The sequence below is a fragment of the Ostrinia nubilalis genome, chromosome 14 (genome assembly GCF_963855985.1).
Source record: "Ostrinia nubilalis chromosome 14, ilOstNubi1.1, whole genome shotgun sequence".
In the NCBI taxonomy this organism is placed as follows: domain Eukaryota; kingdom Metazoa; phylum Arthropoda; class Insecta; order Lepidoptera; family Crambidae; genus Ostrinia; species Ostrinia nubilalis.
The window spans coordinates 8,525,869-8,550,063 of record NC_087101.1 but is presented as its reverse complement, the minus strand read 5'-3'; the positions used below and the strand labels follow the sequence as shown (position 1 = coordinate 8,550,063).

General features: G+C 37.9%; 1 protein-coding gene across 1 annotated transcript in view; it reads right to left on the bottom strand.

The window, feature by feature from the left end:
• The window catches only part of LOC135078093 (serine/threonine-protein kinase SIK2-like), a 63,071-nt gene that overhangs the window by 10,584 nt on the left and 28,292 nt on the right, over positions 1 to 24,195 (bottom strand). The window contains exons 4-6 of the mRNA XM_063972665.1: positions 14,992 to 15,107; positions 13,545 to 13,715; positions 12,522 to 12,645 (exon numbers count right to left, since the gene is read on the bottom strand). Of these exons, the coding sequence (XP_063828735.1) occupies positions 12,522 to 12,645; positions 13,545 to 13,715; positions 14,992 to 15,107 (411 nt within the window). The remainder of the gene's footprint in view (positions 1 to 12,521; positions 12,646 to 13,544; positions 13,716 to 14,991; positions 15,108 to 24,195) is intronic.

Here is a 24,195-nt window from a genome sequence, read left to right as displayed (position 1 = left end):
ATTAATAATTGATCAAATTGCAACCGATGCAATGTAAACAGAGATAAGTTTTACACACGTCTCTACGACTTTCTTCAAGGCTGATATTAATGACCTTCGTCGCATTATCATTGTAAACAAATGGAGTGCAATTGCGTATGAATTACTTACACTATTACCTATTCTGTGTTAATAACTTCAGAGTATACGAGTACCTAGTATGTTAATAGGTACTTGCTCGTAACCTCTTCACAGCATTATGGTTACATCATAAAAACAAAATCTTGAAGTCGCAGTCGTGAAAGAAAGTACCTGTCTTTCAGGCATAAGAATAAATATAATATGTATAATTTATGCTTCGCAAGATGTTACTTACATTTTTTAGGTTTAGTTAGATATTCCTACTTCCATAATATTTATTCGTCTCTATTTCGAAAAGTACGTAATTTTTTGACAGTTTACTGTAAAATCAGACATCCTTCTAACAACCAGATACCTACAACGTGACCAGACTTTGCGTTTGCGCAAGTGTGGTTCGTTTCGTTCCTATAGACGAAATTACACGTACCTAGTCTAATACCTATGTCATTACCGCGAGGATCTTACCTACGTCAATCGCACGGCGTGACCGTCAAGGTCTGGTGACCGATACACGGAAATACCTTACTACTATAATAGTACAGGAACTTGGATAGAGAATCGGTAACAGCAGGACAATGCAAGGTGAGCTTAACAATACGTATGGTAATACGCAAAAAGTACGCATCACATTCAATTTCGCGGTAGCGACTCAAATTGAAATAGGCTAACGACCCGTGAAGAGTTTAGTTGGTGCCAATTATATCGATCATCAGTCAGAAGAATGAGCGCAAATCAACAGCAAATATTTTTTTTATTCCGTAGGTACATATTTTTTACTCATCCGTTATTGACAAAGGACTTTTCAAATTCGTCTTTCACAAAACATCGGGGTCATGCGTCATTTCACCGAGAATACGAGTAATTGCTTTCATGTGTCGACAGAGTGACGCCCGAAAATAATCTTATGTAAATATTTTATTCATACCAATCGATCTTTACTTAGCTTTAACAAACATAGTTGAGATCTGAGTGACGAATCCGATTATAAATATTCGCTTAACCTCAGCGCGTCTGGAAATAGCGCGTCCGAATCCGCGCTGCGAAAACAAAACACGGCGCGCATCAATCCAGAGTAATTCCTCGGATACTATTTTATTTACCTTCGTTCAGTTCTTTCTAAAATAAAGTCGATGAGTACAGTTTTCGCCAGGCGATTCTATTAATAATCGCTCGGACGCAAATATCGCGTGCTTTGCTTAACCATTGACGCAATCGAGTGAAAAATGCGCGGGTGTTATTTAATAGAACGGTGGAAAGTTGGGTGGGCGCTAGCATCCGTGAACTTGGTCTTGGCGTCGCGAGGCGCATGCCTTGCTGCCTGCTGCCAACCCGGCTGCTAATTGCCACCCATAAAACCCATGTAAACACGCCAGACTCGATGACGCATGTTGAACGACATCAGACGCTGAATATGTTTATGATAAATTTTACTAAACAGATCGCCATAGGTAAACATTCTTGCACTTGTTTGCTCTCTCGCTGAAGGATTTCAGCGATAGAATGTTGCATATACCTCTAGCTTTACCGTAACTCTTATTCGGATTATTAAACCATATACCTAACTATCAGAAATATTAATCTACATAAATCATCAATAATTTAGTGTTAGGAACTAAGTACGATCGCACCGCTTGACTGGTTCTCTTCCGCCGGCATTTTCTATTTCTTTTATTTTGCTCATTTACATGAATTAACAACTTTGTAGACTAGTCTCAAGAATGTTATGTTGTCTCGCCGTGTTTTGTTTGTATTAACATATATGGATTAGCAAGCGCTTAGCTACAATTAACTTTGTGAAATCCAAGTCTACCTTATACGCACTTCTCGTAGAATTCTAACTTATACAAATTAAGTTACAATTTGTTTAAACTAAATAACAAGAAAAGTAAATAAATAGTCGTGCGCACATCTCTGTTAGCATACCAGTGGCTAACCGTCAGGCAATGTCATAAGTTACATATCATGCTCAGCAAACAGTCGTCAACAATATTCGTAAACATCAAATAAAGGACACGAAGGAGACTTTTCTCAGTTTAGCATTAATATGAAACGCTAATACGCTCCGAGAATGACGTCAGCGCCGACCGATCGCCCGTTCGCCCCTGAAAGAACCGACACTTTTCTCAATATTTTCCGCTATAAAGTTATCACGGCATACTACGTGCGCACTCAACCCCGGCTGCCATTTTTGGAATGTACTTACGCACAACCTTATTTCACAGGTATTTGGCTTTTAAAAACACATTCTATTTTTGAGCTAACGTGTCGGGGTCGTTAAGCGTTGCCCAATTTGGTATTTAGCCTGCTCAAATACCACGCGACTATAGTATGCCTCACATCGTTAAAAATAATCACTCGCCTGAAATGCAGTAGGTTATTAAGGTTAGTTACACAATTATAAGTAACAAACGTTAAAATAATACGCAATTGTTACGACCCCATTTTGATTTTGCGTTACACACGTGACCTTAGCAAACACGGATATAATAACTTTCAAATGTACGCAATAAAAAAATAATTACTGTACGATCATCTTTAACTACCTTAACAGTAAATAGATTAAATTGATTTACGGTTTTTACGTCAAGCCATATGATTGAACATTCGTCATTAAATCATAAATATTAGTTACACCAGATACATTATTGTCTAACATTTACGTAGGTATAATGTAAATCTTTGAAAGAATACGTAGGTAATGCAATGTACGTGTAAATTGAAAAGTGAGTTACATTCACCATAAATACACTTTCTGACACTGCAATATAAAAGCACGCAATCCAGTTTCCTGTAACGAGGTTCATCACGCTATTGTAGGCAGAAATAATTCTTTACTACAATGTGAGGCATACTTTGTATAGAAATTAAGTTGTTATTTCTTTACTCCAATGTGAAAAGCATACCTACTTTGTAGAGATTAAGTTATCGTAAACATAATTTTGAGTAAATAACAACGCTCTAGAATTCGCATCTGGGCCCAATTTTGGTCCAGATTAAAATCAAAAGCAAGTTACAATCTGTATTTAATTTGTGTACGAGTACCTATGTTAGAGAATTCGTAGACTAATTAGCAATAGGTATCAAATAATGTTTGCTCTATATTTCGAATTAGTAAAGACCGAAAAAAGTATTTTTATAAATGGTTATAGATGGACATCAACATTAAACATTACCCTCGTAGGAAGCAGGGAAGCGCTGGACACAGGCCGCTACCAATCGATCAACATTGGGGGAGGCCTAAATTCAGCAGTGGACGTCCTATGGCTGAAATGATGATGAGACTCGTAAACCTAGGTTAATATTTTAGTTTTAAACGTGTCCTAAGGAAGGCAGGTGCAAGTGTATTTAGTCGTTAATTAGGTAATTTGTAACGGAACTGCAATGTTATGTTTCGTAATGAAGCGTCACTGTACTCATAGTTAATTATTGGGTTACCTAAATCATTCGCGTTATGGCCGGTGCTCGCCGGATATCCGCGGTTAAACACGAACTCTTTATGCTCTATCAAGGATAGATTGCACAATATCATGTGTGGATAGTACGATAGATTAGACATGAAACAATCATACGATTTCAACTTATCTTGAAATGTAAGTTGTATGATACGCAGCATCTTTTTCCAGACAAAGACCTACCTATACCTACCTACCTACACTGTAGCATCATTTATGTAACAGGAAGGTGCATTTAGCAAAAAATACGAGTATTATGATCTGTCCATTGTATATAATGGATACTTGCATTGCTTATGCATGCGATGACTTTTCGTAAATGCTTTCATAATGTGTTTGGCGTCGACGGCCGTTAACAAAGAACTTTGTATTGAATACTTAATGGAATCAGTAATTCCAGAATAGCAAATCGTATTTTCAGTTCAATGCACAGGTGGAGTCAACATGGTAAAGGAAGTGGGTTCTCTCCCGGCGACAAATCGAGTTAGCACAACTTGTTTGGGTTCGTGCGATCCAGCGGGGATCCTTTAATATCGTCACCAATAAACTCTCGAAGACACGGCCGAATTTTCCGCGACGCGAACTTTCTATTAGGTGCCTGAATAATTCATAAAATCGTGCCAGTTGATACATAAATATAAGCTCGTTATCGTTAGACTTTTATCAGCGCTGACATCGCCTAAGTGACAGGCAACCCGTAAATTGCTTTACGCGTAAGTAGGTAATGTGCGATAATATTAACTGTACCTATATGCTTTAAAATACGTCCAAATGTAATGGTAGAGTCAAGTTTTTTCACTGTTACTGGCAGTTATTTGCATTTAAAGAATACTGCCTAACTTTGCAGTACTAATTTCTCTAGACCTTAATCTGAGGCGTACGTGGTACAATGATAATCATCCCTGCCTGACCTGAATCCTTTAAAACGTAGCTAGGAGCGAAACTCCGGCGAAACCTCTCGTTAGCAACATCGGACGATTTCAGCAAAACGCAAAACCTCGCTCCAATTTGAAGATCTTAATTTGCGCCTAGACGAAATATTAATTATTCAAAACACAGACGAGTGCCTCTGTAAGCTTCAATTACGATTCGTTTTAATCTAATTAATCTGAAGTTTAAACAGATATCATTGTGAAAGGTTTTCATTTAATATGTACGGGCCTAGATTCAGATGTGCCCGAGGTGAAGGCATCCAGGGCGACAAGGGCACAGATGAGGTGGGCGGAGGTCATAAATACACGGGACAACAGAATTTAGGGACAGGTCGTATGCTCGACCGACTAAATAGGACGCCCAAAATACTTCGTAATTAAAATAAATAATATTGTACTCCAGACACAAAGAAAGTAGATAATTACATTTGAAATTACGTTGCGTTACTTAGAAAAAAATGGATAAAGAATATAACAAGTACACATTTATGTATTGCCAGCTGCTTACCTGGACTATACCTAATATGTAGGTAATTTATTTTACTCTCCTTCACTATCATACAAACATTTGGCATTTAACATGAAAATAAAAGAAAATTTCTACCCATTTCTTTCAGCATACAGCCCTTCATCCTTTAAAATTCTCAGCTGTAGACAGTAAACTTTGAACTTAATTTGTGCTCATAACACTAAACTATTACTGGCTGGTCTGCAAGGACTTTATGTCTTTCTACCACGAACCTCCTGAATAAAATAACTGTATCGTGAGACGTATTGTTACCGCAAAAATAACATTCGCATAATGAATAAGAACTAAAAGCTTTCGCACATTCACCTTCGAGACATCTTCATTATCTTTGTACAGACGGCACCTCAAGGTAAATGCGAGCCTCTTATATCCTTGTAAAAGAGGCGATTTTGCAATAAATGTTTAGTCTGATATGCTGTAATCTGTACGAGTACTACTTGCTGCAAAAAATTACGAAGTAGCAAATAGCAATGTCCTCATTATAACGTTATCCATCTTAATAAACAGTTTTATTTATAAAAATACTAAAAACGTGAAGCGGCATGTGTCGTGATATAAAATGTACGAAAACGTTTTTGTTTGTAAATAAAAAAAAATATAGTAGTTATAACGATAACGCAGTTTCAACAGGGGGTCGACAGGTCACCTGGGGCAAAAGTGATACAAAAATTACATTTAAATAAATATTTTTCGTGCTGCGTTTCTTAGTATGAATAACGGATAACTTATACATGTTATTCGTAAATCTGTCATTATTACTTGTGTACAATTAAATAAATTATGAACAAAATCTTAGGGTCACTTATAGCACCGTGATTAAGCTTTAAGTTTATAATACCAATGTTATATCCGTCGAAATACATGAGTATTTGAATTCGATAGACCCGAAACGATAATAAGCTTTAATTAACTTTGAAAATACATGTTGGGTTCTCTTAATGTGACATCAAACACAAATCGACAAATCATAAACACTAGAATATTTGAATGTAGAAGTGTATGGATACGTGGAATCCTCTATTCATTAAACAGAGCTCATACACATAGTTTAGAGGCATATTATTATTATGTTGCGTCAAAGGCCACCACAAAATCTATCGACAAATAACTTTGTGGGCATAAAATATGAATATAACACATATCACTATTCCTGGCACACTCGTAATTATCAGTCTGTATAATTGCTAACCCTATTCATTAAAAATTAAACAGCTTTTTACCTTTTTTGAATTTTTAGCTAATGAATGCTTGAAGTATTGAGAAAAAAACAGTTGTTTTTAAAATGGCCTTTGAGACTATTTACTTATTATTTTTCTGTGCTATAAATAACGGGTAGGTACCATCAATAATGAAGGAGCTTACTGAAATAAAGAAACATATTGTTTCTTAGAATTCCACAATAGATTCTGCAAGGTTCTGTTACCTACTTCTATATCTAGACTACTCAATACCCGAGGGATGCGTAGTTCTTATGTAACTGAAATTCAGGTGTAGAGAACAAACATTTTATATTAGAAACAGGTAATAGGACTAAGATAAAATTCTATATTTCGATTGTGAGCTATCTTTAAATTACACGCTCCAGATTATAGTTCACTTAGCTACCGTCTAGAGACTAACTTTTCAGTGAACACCCTCCACCAGATGTTTTCTCACATTAAACATTTTTTTAAAATACTTAAGTAATAAAATAATTTAATTATAAAGACCAGAAAGAAACAATCCTCGGTCCAAATTCTATCTGGAGTAGGCACTTATTAACAGACGTCATTTGATCATAATACGTATGTAATAAAGATAAGTTTTAAGGATTACAATTATCTTGTCTGTCTCTAATCGTACATAGATATAAACTTATCTTTTTAGTTACAAAACTGAATGAAGGCAACAGTAAAGTAGGTATTCTACTTTGATTTCTTTATGCAGTTGTCATAATGTACTTGAATATAATGCAAATGGTAAGATTGATAACACACGTTACGGATCAAAATCGTGTATAATCCCTTAATCACATTTCCATTTGCGTCACTGGTCGGAATCGAACCTTGAACGTGACGACGGTTCCTAATCACAACGATAAACAGTTATCAATCAATCACAAGTTAATTTTATTTCTGTGTTTACCATAATATGAGGAATTCCGTCGAACAAAAAAATGGAATCGATAAAAGGTTTATTTCAGGCTTTACGTAGAATTTGGGGAAAATAAGTAATTTCATACCTTTTTAATAACATTTTCATTTTTCCGCTTACCACCTCCGCAACTCGACTTATCCTAATTCGTTTTACGACGAAAATATAGGTAAAGTAGAGTTTTCCTTACTTACACAATTGTATAATGTAATAATGTGTAGGAAATATCTACTTATGGTTTAATTTTAATTATTAAATAATTTATTAAATAAAAACCGGCTCTTGGGGAATAAAAAAAAACTTAACATTATTGTCCTGATTAATCCTTAAAAAATCAATAGATCAATACTTTTTCCAAAGAACTGCTAAAAATCGTGATATTATTTCGACTAAACATTTTTGTGAATATCAATTTTATTAGTCAATCAAGTTGCAAGATTATTTCCAGAGCTTTTACAAAAAGTCCAAAATCTAGAATAAAAATTGATTCTACATGTCATGTGGTTCTTTGGCAATCAAATAAATTCAACTTGTTTGAGAGTAAACAATTCATAGTTTTTTTTGGTTGCTCCCAAAGTTTGCTTTTAACCGACAGCACTCTCTGTAACATACTCTGTAACGATAAAAGTTAGCTGTCGGAAGTTAGTACAGGATGGCTGTGAGTTTCAAACCTGGACATGCATTCCACATAATGCAGTTAGTCAAGTAGTTTTCAGGCTCGTAAAAAACAGATTGAGGGAACCAACAATTGTAACTACGAGTATACATTTGAGTAATTCTTTCAATCGATATTTTCATAAATATAATGAGGGAAAGAAACGTTTTCTTGTGTGATTTATACATGCTACAGCTACGGTGGTATCTATTGGAAAATACATCGTATCGCCGTAACCAAACCCGGGAGAGCGCGTATTTTCCCGCGGCTCTACGGTTTAGGTAACTTGCGGCTACGACACACATTACGGTGCGTTTCTCCGATATTATATGTCGATGAAGATAATGTCACTTGAAAGATAGAATAATAGCTAAGCGATAATAGTCTCTATATACTAGGATGTAGGGAAACAGAATTCTTGATGTTCGTAGCGGTATTCGCTACGCTTCGTCCGACCACGGGATGCATGATTGAACATGCCTATGACGCAAGCGGCTGTCCCCTTATCGATTTCATTATTTTTTATCTTTCATGTCCGTGCACTCATTTCTAGGCTAGTTTCAGCTGTCTAGGTAAGTTTGATGGTTAATTAAAGGCTTAGTTGGTAAAACTTTTCCCACTCTACTTATCTGTAGAAAAATTTTGCTAAACGCATAAGTAGGTATAACAGACTAATAGTTTAAATGAGTAATGACTTCAGTATTATTTCAAAACAAATATGAGCAATTTATTGGCCTGACACTTGTATCAAAATTAAAAGACCGCGCAGGATCTTATTGCTAAAAGTTATTGTGATCGAGAACCACAAACATTAGGTACGTTGCATTGTGGTTTGGCGTTCATATCTACGTTTTACTAAATATCAGTGAGATATGACAACAATGAACTAGGTAGAGCTGTATAAATGAACGGTGGCGGAATTGTATTATGCAATAACCACATTTGGCCGGAGTGCCGAGATATTTGCTGTCTACCTTGTACTCCTGTCTGGAATGTTCGGGACGTGAAAGCTATGTAGACCCGAACTAATATAGCTACATTTCTAGATTCAGATTTTTCTTTATCTAAAGGTAATATAATTTAAGTTTTTTTTAAAAGACATCAAAAACAGAACTTCCACCCTATTTTGTTATTCGTGCGTTATCCAATCCAACTCGTAGTCCAAAATTATATGAATTCTTAACTATCACTTTCATTAAATTAGGAAAAAAACCTATAAAAAGCATATTCCATAATTTATTACACAGAGCGTAGAGAAATTAATCTTAACAAGAGCTGTAGCCTTTGTATACTAACTTAGTGCGAAGTAGGACAAGCCGAGATATTTGTTGTCTCTGAGGAGCACTCCTTAGGGGAATGCTTCAGGCGTGTTATTAAAGCTAAGTCCGTACTGATGCAGGGTCGTCACTTAACAGATAGCTGACCCGGCGAACTTTGTACAGCCCCAAGTGAATGGATCTTATGAGATAGAAGAACAATTAATTTGTGACATGGTGTCAATTGCCATGGTGTCAAATATTTAAAAACATTACATGAACTAAGTTTTTTGACGACCTTTTTTGAAAAGATTCTATCGCCTATGTTCATCAGGAAAAAAATTGACTTCTAATAGTCACTATGATGAGAAGCCAATTATTAAGTGAAAGCATTTTTCAAATTGGTCAAGTAGTTTCGGAGCCCACTCAATGCAAACAAACATTCCAATCTCTTCTATTAATATTCGTAGTAAATGTTCTAAGTAATTCGAGCTGTCACTTACTTTAACCAAAAGAAGTGTTTGCCGACTAGTCTGTGTCAAGTAGAAGTCGACAAATATTTGATTTATTACACTATTTAATAAGACTGCTAACGTAATTGGAGTCCTGATAAGAAAGACAAATACACGTCAGACTAATATTTTAGCTTTTACAAACAAAAAGCTATCTCACTCGCGTAATATATGTTAACAATTATCAGGTTGTCACGGTGAAGATAATTTGATATATTAGCACATTTTCTACAATCGTCTGTAATAAATTTCGAAGAACCATTACGCACAAGGAATTTTAAGGAATTCGTTTAAATTCTAATGTGTAACTGATTGATATAAAATTTTAGTATGGCATGATGATTGCATTCTCAAACAAAATAAATTTTAAAGTATATTAAACTTTTGATTTTTTATTGTATTTTTGAGTTCACTTCACTTCGCAGACGATACACAGAAAGTCTAAAAATACTTAACTACTGCATTTTTTATGTTTTACTAGTTTTCAAGGCTCAAATCAACCTGAAAATGCCTTTCTGCTTACGAATTCTTCCGCGATTGAGTCGTATTGGATGCTTATGGAATCTTTAAATTTCTAGATTGTTACAGTCGATAAAAAAACTTGTTGTGACGGCATAAAATCTGTTGGCACTTTTCTGTTCAACTGTTTACATAATACATGCGTCTGTCAAATTTCAGACGCTAGTTTTTTGACCTAGCAAATAGGTACCTACTAAGGAGACTTGTTAAACAAGTAAGCAAACATTTGAAATCTTGGTATTTGTTTGTCGTCATTTATTAGAACCTAGGTTCTAAAATCTAACTTCACATAACTAAAAATTCCAAAATGAGAAAAAAATAAAATTGATAATTTATGATTTTGTATTAAAACTTTATAACTGTTACACAAAATACATCTCTGTAAAAAACCTTAATGATATTGTTGAACAAATAACTAAGGGAGACCTTTGTCCAGCAGTGGACGTCTTTCGGCTGAAACGAACGAACGAAATAACTAAAAAAAAATAGTTCGAGTATATTGCTTGCATGATGTGTAAAAAAGTTCATTCGTTTCCGGGATATCTAATGACATCCAATTTTTAAAGTGGTCATTGTTAAAGTTTTTAACAACCCATCCCTTGCATGCATGGAATGGCGAATTCGAAATCCGAAGCAAAAAAGTTTTTTTTTTAATTTCAAAAGAGATTTTTTTTTAGAAACTTGTAAAAGTTCTGATTGGCAGCCCTAATGCGGCGGGTTGGGACCGTTCCTTGGACCACCCTTCAAAGCCACTCTCGATGTTTATTCTGAGGCACAAACGTGTTTTTCACAATTTCCAACTTGTTGACATTAAACTCGCAAATGGAGCAAAATATTTACGCCGAATTTATAAATCAAATATTCGTGACTGAAAGCTGTTTTATTTTGCTGAATTTATGAATTTGGCTTTTAGAAAATGAATTGAGGATACACATTTCAGTCTTTTCAGGAAGGAAGTAATGGAACATACAAAATCAATCGACACGTTTCATACACGTTTTCAAGTTTGAAAAAGTGATAATACTTATAATCTACATAATAACATAATGTAGTACATTTGTAGTACTTAATACATTTTTAGTTCACAAAAAATGTGGAAATATGGCCCACGGCGTGCTTGACGAAACGTTTTATACTTAGACAGAATTCAATGAGGTTACATAAGAAAGCTCGCAAACGGCCTAATATTTTTTATAAATGAAGCATAATGATACAAATATGTATTAAGTCAACGCTGTTTGATTATCCAGCGAAAATCGTATTATATTAGACACTGCTCGATATTTCTAAAACAATTAACATTACATCACTACTGCGGTAATGAGGAACGCATGCTTGCGTAATAAACCGAATTATGAACCTAAAATTGGTGTAATAAGATCCACTTTACGAGCATGGGTGTTGAAATTTACGTGCATGTTGTGAAGCGAATAGGGTATTTATGCACGAACAATTAAGTTACATAGGTACGTGTTTATTAAAAATTGATTTCAGAATTAAAGAAGTTAAATTCAATTTGTTTAAGAATAATTCTACGCTCGCGTGTCAGCTGAAATGTTTTGCGTTGTAATTTAATACAACCACAATAAAATAGCAAAAGAATTTGCGTCTTATGCTTAACATTTTTTGCCTTATGTACCTAGGCATTCGTAATGTAATCGTTGAGGTCAAAACGGGGTAGACGAGCGTCGACACAAAAAAACTCGAATTAACTTTGGTTATTTTATTTTGACTTTCATGAGCTCCGACCGTCTTATTTATTATGGAACGAAAATTCCATTCATGAAAAATACATACACTTTCCTTAACAAGTCACGAAGAAAACTGGTCGATTAAACAAAAAATTTGTTCGAGATTACTTCGAATATTTTCGGGGCATGTAAGTATCTTTTACGAGTGGAAAGGATCGGGGCAATCTTCAGCGAATCTTAATTAGAAGGAAAATGGGCGAAGTTGGTCTGACCGACCGCCGTTTAATATCTTTCTAACACTTTGAGAGCCGCTCGCTCACTTTCATACCAAATTACTTGCGTCAATAGCTCCGGCGCGTGATCGCATTCAAATACGACCTTTAAATGCATAATTCAGCGATTTTCTAATGAAATCAATCTTCAACTACCTTCGGTCTGCCCATTAACATCAACTCAAATGGTTTAAGTGAAATAGTCTGATTAGCATACGTGTATTTTCTTGGCTAGTTAACGGTGTAAAAGCAAACAATACCGTAAACTCGGAGTAGTTTAAACAACACCGTAGACTACTGCGTTTGTAAACATTGAAAATGACAACACGCATATTAAAAACCACTTTACAGCTTCCAAAACCGTATTTGAGTTCTCAACATCCCACCAAACTTTGTTTGCGAGGCCTAAAAAAGGTAAAAATGTTGCTGTAAATTTTATGTAGCACTTACCTTCGCTCATAAAGTAAGGTATCCTAAATCTTCCCGAGAGCACTCGATCCCGCAACGACTGCAGTGTAGAGCCATCGAAAGGTAAAGCGCCGCACACCAACACATACAGCACCACTCCCAGACTCTGCAACAAAGCTCATTAGTCAACCATTTGCGGAAGGATAAAACGGGACGCCTCCACCAGTCCCACATCAAAAGGCAACTCATTTAAACACGACGATTGATTTGTCAAAATTAACGAGACCTTTTCCAAAGTTAAAACTAAACTACGCTGATTCCGTCAAACTTCACTTCACACGGCAACCATATTCTATATATATAAAAGAAAGTCGTGTTAGTTACTCCACTTATAACTCAAGAACGGCTGAACCGATTTAGCTGAAAATTGTCAGGGAGGTAGTTTAGAGCCAGGAGAAGGACATAGGATACTTTTTATCCCGTTCGAAATTAAAAAAAAGTCTGCTTATTTATTGCCATTATAAGGCGGAACAAAGTTCGCCGGGTCAGCTAGTTATTCATAGAATTGAATAAAAACTAACCGGCTCGTTATCAACTATGCATGAAGGCGTATTAGAAATACGATTACGTCAAACGTTTTTGTGCTCGGATCAATTTTAATGAATCATATTTCGATTCGATATTTTTATTAAGTATGCCCGCGACTTCGCTCGTGTGAATTTTATGCTTGTTCGTTTGTCACAGAAAGTATTTATCCGCGATAAAGACTTTTTGTCACATCACGCGATCAAACACACGACGATCGTAAAGTGTAAAATATTCTGAAACACTTTTTCTTACTAAAAATATAGTAAAGTATGAATCTTCTGCTAACACTTTGCTTAGGTCCTTTGCTAAGTAGGTAGGTATCTCGATACCGAAATTGATCAAAATTACTTTTAGACGTGAAAACGTAACAAACGAAGAAACAAATAGAGTTGCTTTCGCATGTATAATAAGCATAGATAAGTTAGAATATAGTGAGGCTATTTTAAAATCGTGTTATTTTAAGCAAAAATATCTTACCCAAATGTCAATTTCGGGGCCAGTGTATCTTTTCCCCTCGAAGACTTCGGGCGCGGCGTACGGAGGCGACCCGCACCAGGTGGCCAGGAGTTCTCCCGTGGCGTAGTAGTTGCTGAAGCCGAAGTCTGCGATCTTGATGTTCATGTTCGCGTCTAGCAGCAAGTTCTCCGCCTAAAAGCAAATGAGAAAATGTAAATAAACGATATTAGCAAACTCTAAAGTTCTAATAAATCAATTGCTACAATTTAAGAGGTCTACCTATAAATACAGGATGTTTTTTATACATAGTTGATCAAACAATAAGGCTGTATAAAACAATTTCGTTAAGCAGAATTCTAGTCATAAACTGTCTGATCCATCATCGATCTAGGGAAATCGGCAGTTAAACCAGGCATCAAACCGTCTCCGCCTAAATGGAAAAAGTTCCCTTGTTCACATGTCATCGACTCCTGAGTCGATGACTCTTGAACGGTAGAGCTCCGTCTTCATGTTTATTGGATATAAATAGGATTAAGGAGTTTGGCACTCGAATTGTCTCAGAATTCGGCAGCTGAAGGAAGGTACACAATTTAATCCTTCCCTAAGTATTTTGTTTACAGAAGGCTTTGTTTTGATTGGCATTATGCTACGGAAAAACAGCCTATCAAAGTAATCTTAAAAAGCAGTGTTCGTTCCATTTTACTGCAATATTTAATAAGCGTATTGAAATAAATTACTATATTTATGTATCCTGTCTTTCAATATTGTAAGAATAGGTTGAACATATTAAGTATGAAACTGTGTTCAGTATCATGTTCGTCTCTATAAACTGGTGTAATACATATGTTTCCAAATGATCGCACTCGAATAATCAAGGCTTTGGCCAAATACCAAATGATAGAGCAATTGAAGGTTTACGCGGGTCATATACTTTCCTCGGCTGAAAGACGCAACATATTTATAGTAAATTGCTTGTCTTTTATTACGTTGTAAGCATACTTACTTTTCCCTATTTTATTTTATATTTGAAGGTGACTCATTCATAAGTATTCTTAATATTCAAACACATTCAAGCTACCAACAAAAGGTTGACAAATATTTGGTATGCGAATTATCAACTTTATTATTACTATTGTTCTGTTCATTAATAAGAGCAAATACTCCCACTCTAGCATGGACTGATATCACTACAATATTTCACACATAACCGTCCTAGAAACAAGGTTAATAAAGACATATACGGCACCATTTGTCTGTCGGTGTTCCGGTAAAGGGAAGCTACAGCTACACGTCTTGATTAAGCGAGTATCCACTAGGCCTAGGATGCGCGCCGCGATAAGTTTTAGTCGCGCAACTTTTTCGACTTTACGCGATAAGCCCATATATTTGTCGCCTCTGAAACCATCGATAAGATATTATCATGACGCGCATCCTAGCTCGGGTTTAGTGCGTGAAAGTTATGACGTACCTTGAGGTCTCGATGGACGATCCGCCTCTCGTGGCAGTACTCCACGGCAGACAGAATTTGCCAAAACTTCCGCCGGGCAGCCTGCTCCGCCATTCGCCCATAGCGTGCGATGTAGTCTGCACATACACGCAATCACATTTAATCACAATATTATTGAATTATATTGGGTACAGTAAATGACATGTTGTAAGTATGATACAGGTAGGAACATCTTTCTGAAAACACGTTTCTAATTTCGGAAAATAAGTTACTAAGAAGACGGTGACGACATGCAATACTAGAAGTTGAAAAAAGCGGACTGTATGCAAAGCTCTCGAGATGTTTTATAACATTTTGTGGAAATTTAATCACATGTCCAAATTATATTCTTTTTATATTCCGAGTAGTGCATTGCCACAAAACCACAAACTTAAATCCGGTTAGTCGTCTAGTATTTGAACTTTAAAAGAACCATATAGGACTTTCCAACGTATTTACATTGCGTTCATAAAAAACACCGACGTTGCGTTTGTAAAAACCATTCATTTATATCGATAGTTTTTGCTTGGCTGAATGAAAACCCGAGTTTGCATTTTTTATCTCTCTATTCAGTGTACTGGGAATGCATAAAACCAGTTTTCTGAATAAGCAAGCAACGAAACCGAGTTTGCAATCATTTACGAATTTAAATGCCACTGCTCCCCTTTGTTAAGTTGTGTAAATAACGAAAATTATTCACTTTATTTACATGGTTCCCTGGAGTCACGAATATCAAAAAGTGGAACGTCAAGCGATATTTAGGAGACTTTTAACTCAGTGTTATTTTAACTCAACTGTTTTTACGTTATTCTAAAGCAGTGTTTTACAACCTTTTTCATGACACGACCCCCCTAGTATGAAAAAATATTTGGCGACCCCCCGACCGTTCGCTTTTTTTTCATGCATTTTATAATGTTACAAAGATGTTTAGAGTGTTAATTAGATTTCGGATAAATCTGTCTTTATAAGTAATGTTTTTTTACTGAAGTAGTGTTTACGACCTCTCGCGACCCCCCTATAGAGGCTTCGACCCACAGGTTGAAAAACATTGTTCTAAAGAATATTGATTAAATACATTTATAATTTTATAATAGGTGCGTGTGGTGCTGTAATAAAATGCAATTTTTTACACAAAGATTAGGGTGATTAAAAAGAACGTAATAAAAAATGCCCTTAGTCTGGACTAAAATTAGAATCTTATTAAGATTATGAGGAGTGATTTCGCATGTTTTTCCATTAATAAATAAATTTATTTATATTCAAAGACGGAGCTAATTACTTGTGAAATCCAATTATCAAGCAGTTGCTAAGGTAACCTTCAGCCTAATACAATATGTACAAGAGGTAAGCAGTCCTTTGTCAAAAGTTATTACTCTACAATGTGGGTGTAGACTCTACACTGACGCATTGTGCCAATTAACAAGTTTTTTACCTATAGGTTTACGGTATTCATATTCCACGTGCCTTCGTCACGAGTTTTTGATGTGAATTAATTAATATTGGAAGATCTTTAGCACTGATATAAGAAATTAGGAGTTATCTATTTCAAGCAAAATTGAAACCAGGACATTGCGATTCTGTTTGAGTCTTGCTCTTGTCTCGGCGAGATGTATTACCAACGGGACTAAGGTCTCGCGACATGTCTTTGTGTCACTAAAGTTGTCAAGTGACGTCACACTCGCACAACAAGTTTCGTGACATAAAAATGGACGAGCAAAGTCAGAGGCAGCGCCTGGGGATGTATGTCAGAGAAATTTTAGCCAAAATAAAGCTTTGAAAAGCCGACCGATCAACCTTTCTTTGAACAAATCAGATCGCATTGAAACTTCAAATGATTTTGCGGTAAAAAAAAATAAAAAAATTGACAATATAAGCTGTGGGTAATTCTATATTTTTATATTGCTCAATGTGAGGTAGGTGTAAACCACGAATGATAGAAATAAATCAGTCTTGTTCTAGCCAGCTTGTTTCACTAACGCGCCCCGTCCCTGACACTTTAACATGGCGCAGTCGGAGGTCGTAAAATACGAAAAGAACTTATGTTAGCATTAACATAATGCAATAAGTGAGAATTGATGAAGTTCATATGTGTTATAACAACATTTATTATCAACAAAGAAGCCTCAAGCAATAATTATGGAGTCAATTCTGCAACCACCGCAACCGTTTATTTTTGAAAATGATATAACGAACGTTACTTCTGGAAATCTGAGTAAGGATTGGGAAAAGTGGAAAAATGCCTTCAAGATTTATTTCGAAGCCTGTGAATTACAGAAAAAGGATAATAAGGTACAAATAAACATCTTATTGCATATCATAGGCGAAAAGTGTCGTGAGGTATATGAGCAATTCAAAGGCGACATTAAAACTATAGAGGATTTATTGAAGGAATTCGATCGATTTTTCTTACCCAGAAAAAACATTACGATTGAACGTCATGCATTCTTTACCCGGAATCAGCGAGAATTGGAATCGGTGGAACAATATGTTTTCGAATTGAACAAAATAGCGGCAAAATGTGAATTTGAACAACTGAAGAGTGAATTAGTACGAGATAGAATGATATGTGGAATAAGGGATGGAGCTTTACGTGAAAGATTATTAAGAGAAACGGAATTAACATTGTCAAAAGCGGTTGACATTTGTACTTTGGCTGAAATATCAAGACTACAGGCGAACAGCATAAAGACAGACACCCAGATGCATCATGTCGACGAAATAGTATCTGATCAGCGGCAAGATGAGACCTGTGTACACTTTGTTAGACGCGGCGGACCGCGTAACTCGCCAGCAGCTACGCATCGAACTTCAAAATGGCGGCAACCTGCGCGACGTCGCGATAGCGGCTCCGGTTCCGCGCAAACGCAAGTGTCAACGCACAATCAACAAACAGTGAGGCGGAAAAATGTGTTTTCAAATAATTATGAACAATCCACATCCAAAGGCAATAAAAACATAATGTGTAGAAAGTGTGGAATAAATCACAACAAATTCAACTGCCCAGCTTTTGGGCAACGCTGTATTGCTTGCAATAAAATGAATCATTACGCAAGAATGTGCCAAGTTTACGAGGTCCAGGAGGAGTCCAGTGATCAGGTAATTTATACAATAAATAACAATTCTAGTAATAATGACTGGTCAGTTGTACTATTGATAAAAAATACACCAATCAACTTTAAATTAGACACTGGAGCCGATGTTAACATCTTACCAAAAACTTACTTAAAAGATCTCAACATTTTAGACAGGGAATTAGCTAGGACAACCCTGAAATTACAAGGATATGCTGGTAGCAAAATTGAAGTACTAGGCAAATGTTTTCTTAAAGTTATTTATAAACAAAATGTATACATACTGAGATTCATTGTTGTTAATACTCAATCCCCACCAATATTGGGAAGGAGTTCTTGCGAAGAAATGAACCTAATTCAGCGGGTCATGGCAGTTAAACATATTACAAACACCAGTGTCAACATTTTAGATAAATTTCCAGATTTGTTTTCAGGCATAGGTTGTTTACCAGGCACTTATAAAATAGAATTAAAAGAGGACGCACAACCTGTAGTGCACGCTCCTAGGAAATTACCAGTAGCTTTGAAAGAGCAAGTTAGGAATAAATTATTAGAAATGCAAAAGGACGGGATTATTCAAAAGGTTGAGGGTCCAACAGACTGGGTTAACAGTATGACAGTCGTAAAGAAACCCAATGGTGACCTCCGTATATGTTTAGATCCACGTGACCTAAACAAAGCAATTAAGAGAGAACATTTTAAGCTGCCTACTTTTGAGGAAATAGCAGCTAGCTTATCGGGTGCTAAGTACTTCAGCACATTGGACGCCAAACAAGGCTTTTGGCACGTTAAATTAGATGACAGCTCTACAGACCTATGTACGTTCAATACGATATTTGGTAGGTTTAAATTCTTGAGAATGCCCTACGGTATAAGTTCAGCTTCAGAAATCTTTCATAAGAGGCTATACGGACATTTTGATGACATAGAAGGAGTAATTCAATTTATTGATGATATTTTAATATACGCTAAAACTAAAGAAATTCACGATAAAATATTATATTCAGTCTTACAGAGGTGTAGAAAAATAAATATTAAATTAAACAAACAAAAATGTAAAATTGGATTAAATGAACTAACTTATCTTGGTCATAAAATCACAAAAAATGGCATCAAACCAGACGAGAAACATGTTTTAGCAATAAAAAACATGCCCAAGCCGAGTAATGTAAAAGATGTTGAACGATTTTTAGGCATTGTAACATATGTAAGTAACTTTATCCCAAACTTTTCTGAAAAAACTGCTCCTCTTAGGGAATTGTTAAAAAAAGATATAGCATGGCATTGGGATCACACACACGACTATTGCTTCAAATTAATCAAAGAACAGTTAACAAGTCCTCCAGTTTTAAAATATTACACATTACAGAAACCAGTTGTTATATCAGTGGACGCTAGTAAAAATGGGTTAGGTGCATGCTTAATGCAAGACAGCTTGCCTGTATGTTACGCCTCAAAGTCGCTTACTAAAACTGAACAAAACTATGCACAAATAGAGAAAGAGCTGTATGCGTGTGTATTTGCATGCGAAAGATTCTATATGTATATTTACGGCCGCCACGACGTAGTCATAGAAACAGATCACAAACCACTAGTAAACATTATAAACAAACCGTTAGCGAGCGCACCTCCGAGGCTACAAAGGATGCTAATGCGATTGCAACCCTATTCATTCACGCTAGTGTATAAACCAGGTAGGTACCTATACATAGCAGACGCGCTGTCTAGGGCAGTCGTACCCGGCAATTACAGCAACACGTCGCCGCGCGACCATCTCGATGCGCAGGCGCAAGTATGTGCAATATCGGCAGATAATCCGCTCACCGACTCGCACTTCATACAAATCCAAAAACACACGAAAGAAGATAGGGAACTACAAGAATTACTTAAAGTCATTAAACGTGGTTGGCCTACACATAAAAGTGAAGTAAGTGATATTGTAAAACCTTATTGGGATAGCAAACAAGATCTCACAATAAATTACGGCCTGGTATGGAAAGGTAGCAGGATTGTTATACCTAAGTCTATGAGAAGTGCAATGATTAAAAGCATTCATGTGGGTCATTTAGGAATAGAAAAGTGCAACCTTAGAGCTAAAGAAATTATGTTTTGGCCGAACATGTCATCACAATTAAAAGATCATTTATCACGTTGTCAAGCTTGTTTAACTTATAAAAAACAAAACACAAAAGAACCACTTATATCGCATGAAGTACCTAACAGGGCGTGGTACAAAGTTGGAACGGATCTCTTTCACTTTGGCACGAAATGTTATTTAATAGTCATAGATTATTTCAGTAAATTTATAGAAATAGTAGAATTGCGTTCGACAACGTCAGTAGAAATTGTAAAACAGTTAAAACAAATATTTAGGCGTCAAGGAATACCGCAAATTGTCATGTCAGATAATGGTCCTGAATACTCATCAAAAACTTTTAGAGAATTTTCAATAAACTGGAATTTTAAACACATAACTTCCTCACCCAGATACCCTCAATCAAATGGGCAAGTAGAACGAGCGGTTCAAACTGTTAAAACAATGATGAGGAAGACGGCCTATGATAATTCAGATTTCAATTTAGCACTATTAGAGTACCTAAACACACCAATTAATAGCGACTTGCCCTCCCCCGCTGAATTGTTGTATAATAGGAAGTTACGCAGCATTATTCCTTGCACACCACGGCTTTTGTTACCTAAGGTACATAAAGATATATCAAATAAACTAAAAGAGCGTCAGGTATACCAAAAGAAATATTTTGACAGAGGTGCTAGAAACTTAAAACCTCTCAAAATAGCACAAAAAGTAAAAGCCAGAGTTAACAATCAGTGGATTTCTGGCACTGTGGAATGTGTTTTGGATAATAGGTCATATTTAATTAGACTAGAAACTAACAATGTAATTCGTAGAAATAGGAAACATATCATAATCGATTGCCAGGAGCGTGCACGTAATGAGTATAATCATAGCTATGATGATATAACTGTCAACTCCTCAGTTGCGTCCCAGCCGTGTCAGCGCAGGGAAGGCCAGCCCGCGCAGGCCCCAAGCCAAATAAACACAAACATAGGCTCCAGCGTTCAGTTAACATCTCTGTCACCGATATTCAGTGATAATAACAATAATCAATATATAACTCGTTTTGGCAGGATAGTGAGACCACCTGATCGCTTGGAATACTCTCATCCTGGAATTCCAATACCAAGGTAATGATGCAAGCATTTATGGTAGATATTCATTTAATCTCACTTGCAAAAATCTATTTATTATAACTGAAAAGTATTATTTTAGTGTTATTGAAATTTAATTATGTATAAATGCAATATTTTAAATAAAATATTACACTATTAAAAGTTAATTATGTAAATGTAATGTTTTGAATGGAATACTGAATTATTGAAATTAGTTATGTAAATGTAATATTTTAAAATGGAATATATTTAACAATGTACCTATTACAAAACATCACCAATATACACAATACAATCTGCTCACGATGAAATGTTTCAATTTATCTTATGTATCGGAATATATTCAAAAATGTACCTATCATAAAACATCACCTATGTTCACAATACAATCTGCTTACAATGAAATGTTTCAATTTATCTTATGTATCACAAAACCAAGACCTCTCCTAACTTTAAATAACTTATGTAATGGCGGAGTTACATTAATAAACATAAAAACGATAGCTCGTTCGCACGCGTCGAGGCGATGGGCGCGACTGGTCAATAAGGTCGAGTTTCGCGGACCACAAAGCGCGGCGGCCGTTGAAAAGAGCGCGCCGGGTGAGCGCGCGAACCCGCGAAACTCAAGCCCGCCAAAATGCGAATCCGAGCGTCAGAGCACAGATAATACAATAGTGTTTGGAGGGCCGTTACATACTCCCCCTCTAGTTCGAACACAGCGTCCTCGCGTTCGGACTAGGACTATACCTGCGTGGGCGTCCGCGCCTACGCTTCTCCCTAACAGGGGCCTCTACGTCACCGATGAATGGGCTTAGGTTGGATGCGTGATAGCGACCTATAAGTTCGCTGTTCCTAATCCCCTCCAGCAGGTAAGTCGTAGGACTAACAACCTCGCGAATGCGATAGGGTCCATCCCTGCGGGGTATGAACTTGGCGGTCTGGCCAGGTGCGGCGTCGTTGGGCCCTTGGGTCTTTAACAAAACAAGGTCACTCACCTTATAATCCGGGGCTGCGCGCCTACCTTCGTCTGCGCACGCCTTCTGGGTGGCCTGCGCGCGCTCGTGCACGTCGTGGGCCTCCAGCAGCGCGGTGGACAGCTTCCGCAGGTAGGGTGTGATGCTCGCCACGAAGTTGTCGCTCTCCGCGATGGCCTTCATATCAGCCACCGCGTCAGACGGGGCTCGCAGCTCTCTCCCGAAGGTGAGGTAAGCTGGTGAATGTCCAGTACTCGCCGTTACAGCGGAATTCATCGCGAACCTGATGGCAGCGAGGTGGGCATCCCACGATGCGTGGTCCTTCCCTACGAGTATCGCCAGTTGGGGCTTCAGGTCGCGGTTCTTTCGTTCAACGGGGTTCGCTTCCGGGTGGTACAGCGGCGTCAGCGACTGTTTGATACCCATCACGTGACAAGCCTGCTGCATTACTTCACCGACGAACTGCACTCCGTTGTCGCTGATCATCCGTCGGGGAACTCCGTACCTCAGGAACACTTCTGCGACGAGGACCTCGGCACACTCGGCGCTAGTGGCGCTCTCCAGGGCAAAGAGCTCAACCCAACGGCTGCAAACATCTTCAATTATCAAAATCCAGCGGTTTCCCTTCGCGGTCTTCGGTAAGGGTCCGAATAAATCCACAGAGACGACTTCAAATCTCCGGGTTGAAGCAGGGGTCTGGAGTAGTCCGGCCGGCTTCCTGTTGTCTGCCTTGTAACGCTGACATGCAACGCACCGTTTGATGTACTCGGTAACAAAGGCTCTCATGCCTGGCCAGAAGTAACGGCTCCGGATGCGTTGTAGAGTGCGATCGACGCCAAAGTGTCCTGCGGTTGGAGCGTCGTGTAACTCGGCGAGTATCTGCTCTCTCTCGTGTTGTGGAACTACGAGACACGTGCAATCTTCATCGTCAGACTCAGGTAAGCATCTATACAGTATACCGTCGGATATCAGGTATCCTCGGTTCGACCAGTTCCTCCCCCTGAATGGATCGTCGATCTCTTCCAGGTCTTCGATTATCTTCTTCAGCTCGGGGTCCTTCAGCTGGTTTTCACGCACGTCAGCTGGTGTCCTGTGCGGTACGTCGACGGTCACCAAGCATACTTCGCATCCCCCTGGGTTTTCTTCGCAACAGGCGGGGCGGCTCAGTGCGTCGGCTATGACGTTAACCTTCCCGGGCGTATACTGGATCTGCAAGTTATACGCCTGGAGCGTCAGCGCCCACCTCGCCAGGCGGCCGCTGGGTGATTTTAAGCTCATCAACCAGCGCAGGGGTTGATGGTCGGTCTTCACGACGACTTCCGATCCCTCGATGTAGCCTCTAAATTTGGTCACCGCCCAGACGACGGCAAGGGCTTCTCGCTCGGTGGTCGTGTAGTTTCGTTCTGCAGGTCCTAGGAGACGGCTGGCGTATTCTACGGGCCTCTCGTCGGGGCCCTCCCCCTGCATAAGAGCGGCTCCGAGGCAGTACCCGCTGCTATCCGTCCTCAGGGTAAAAGGCTTCGTCTCGTCCGCCTGGCGCAGTATCGGCGCGGTGACGAGGAGCTCCTTGATCTTGTTGAATGCAGCTTGCTGTTCTTCGTTCCACACCCACGTGCTGTTCTTCTTGAGAAGGTCAGTCAGCGGCTTAGCAACAGCAGCGTAGCCTGGTATAAACCGCCGGAACCAGCTGGATGTGGCCAGGAAACCCTTCAGCTGTCTTTCATTCTTCGGGGCAGGCATGTCTGCGATCGCTGATGTCTTCTCCGGGTCGGCTCGTAGGCCTCCAGGCACGATGATATGGCCCAGGAACTTGACAGAGTCTCGGGCGAAGCAGCTTTTCTTCCTGTTTACGCGCAAGTTGAACTTCTCTAACCTGTCGAGTACTGCTTCAAGGTCTTCTAGGTGTCCAAGGAACGATTCTGATAATATAATTATATCGTCGAGATACG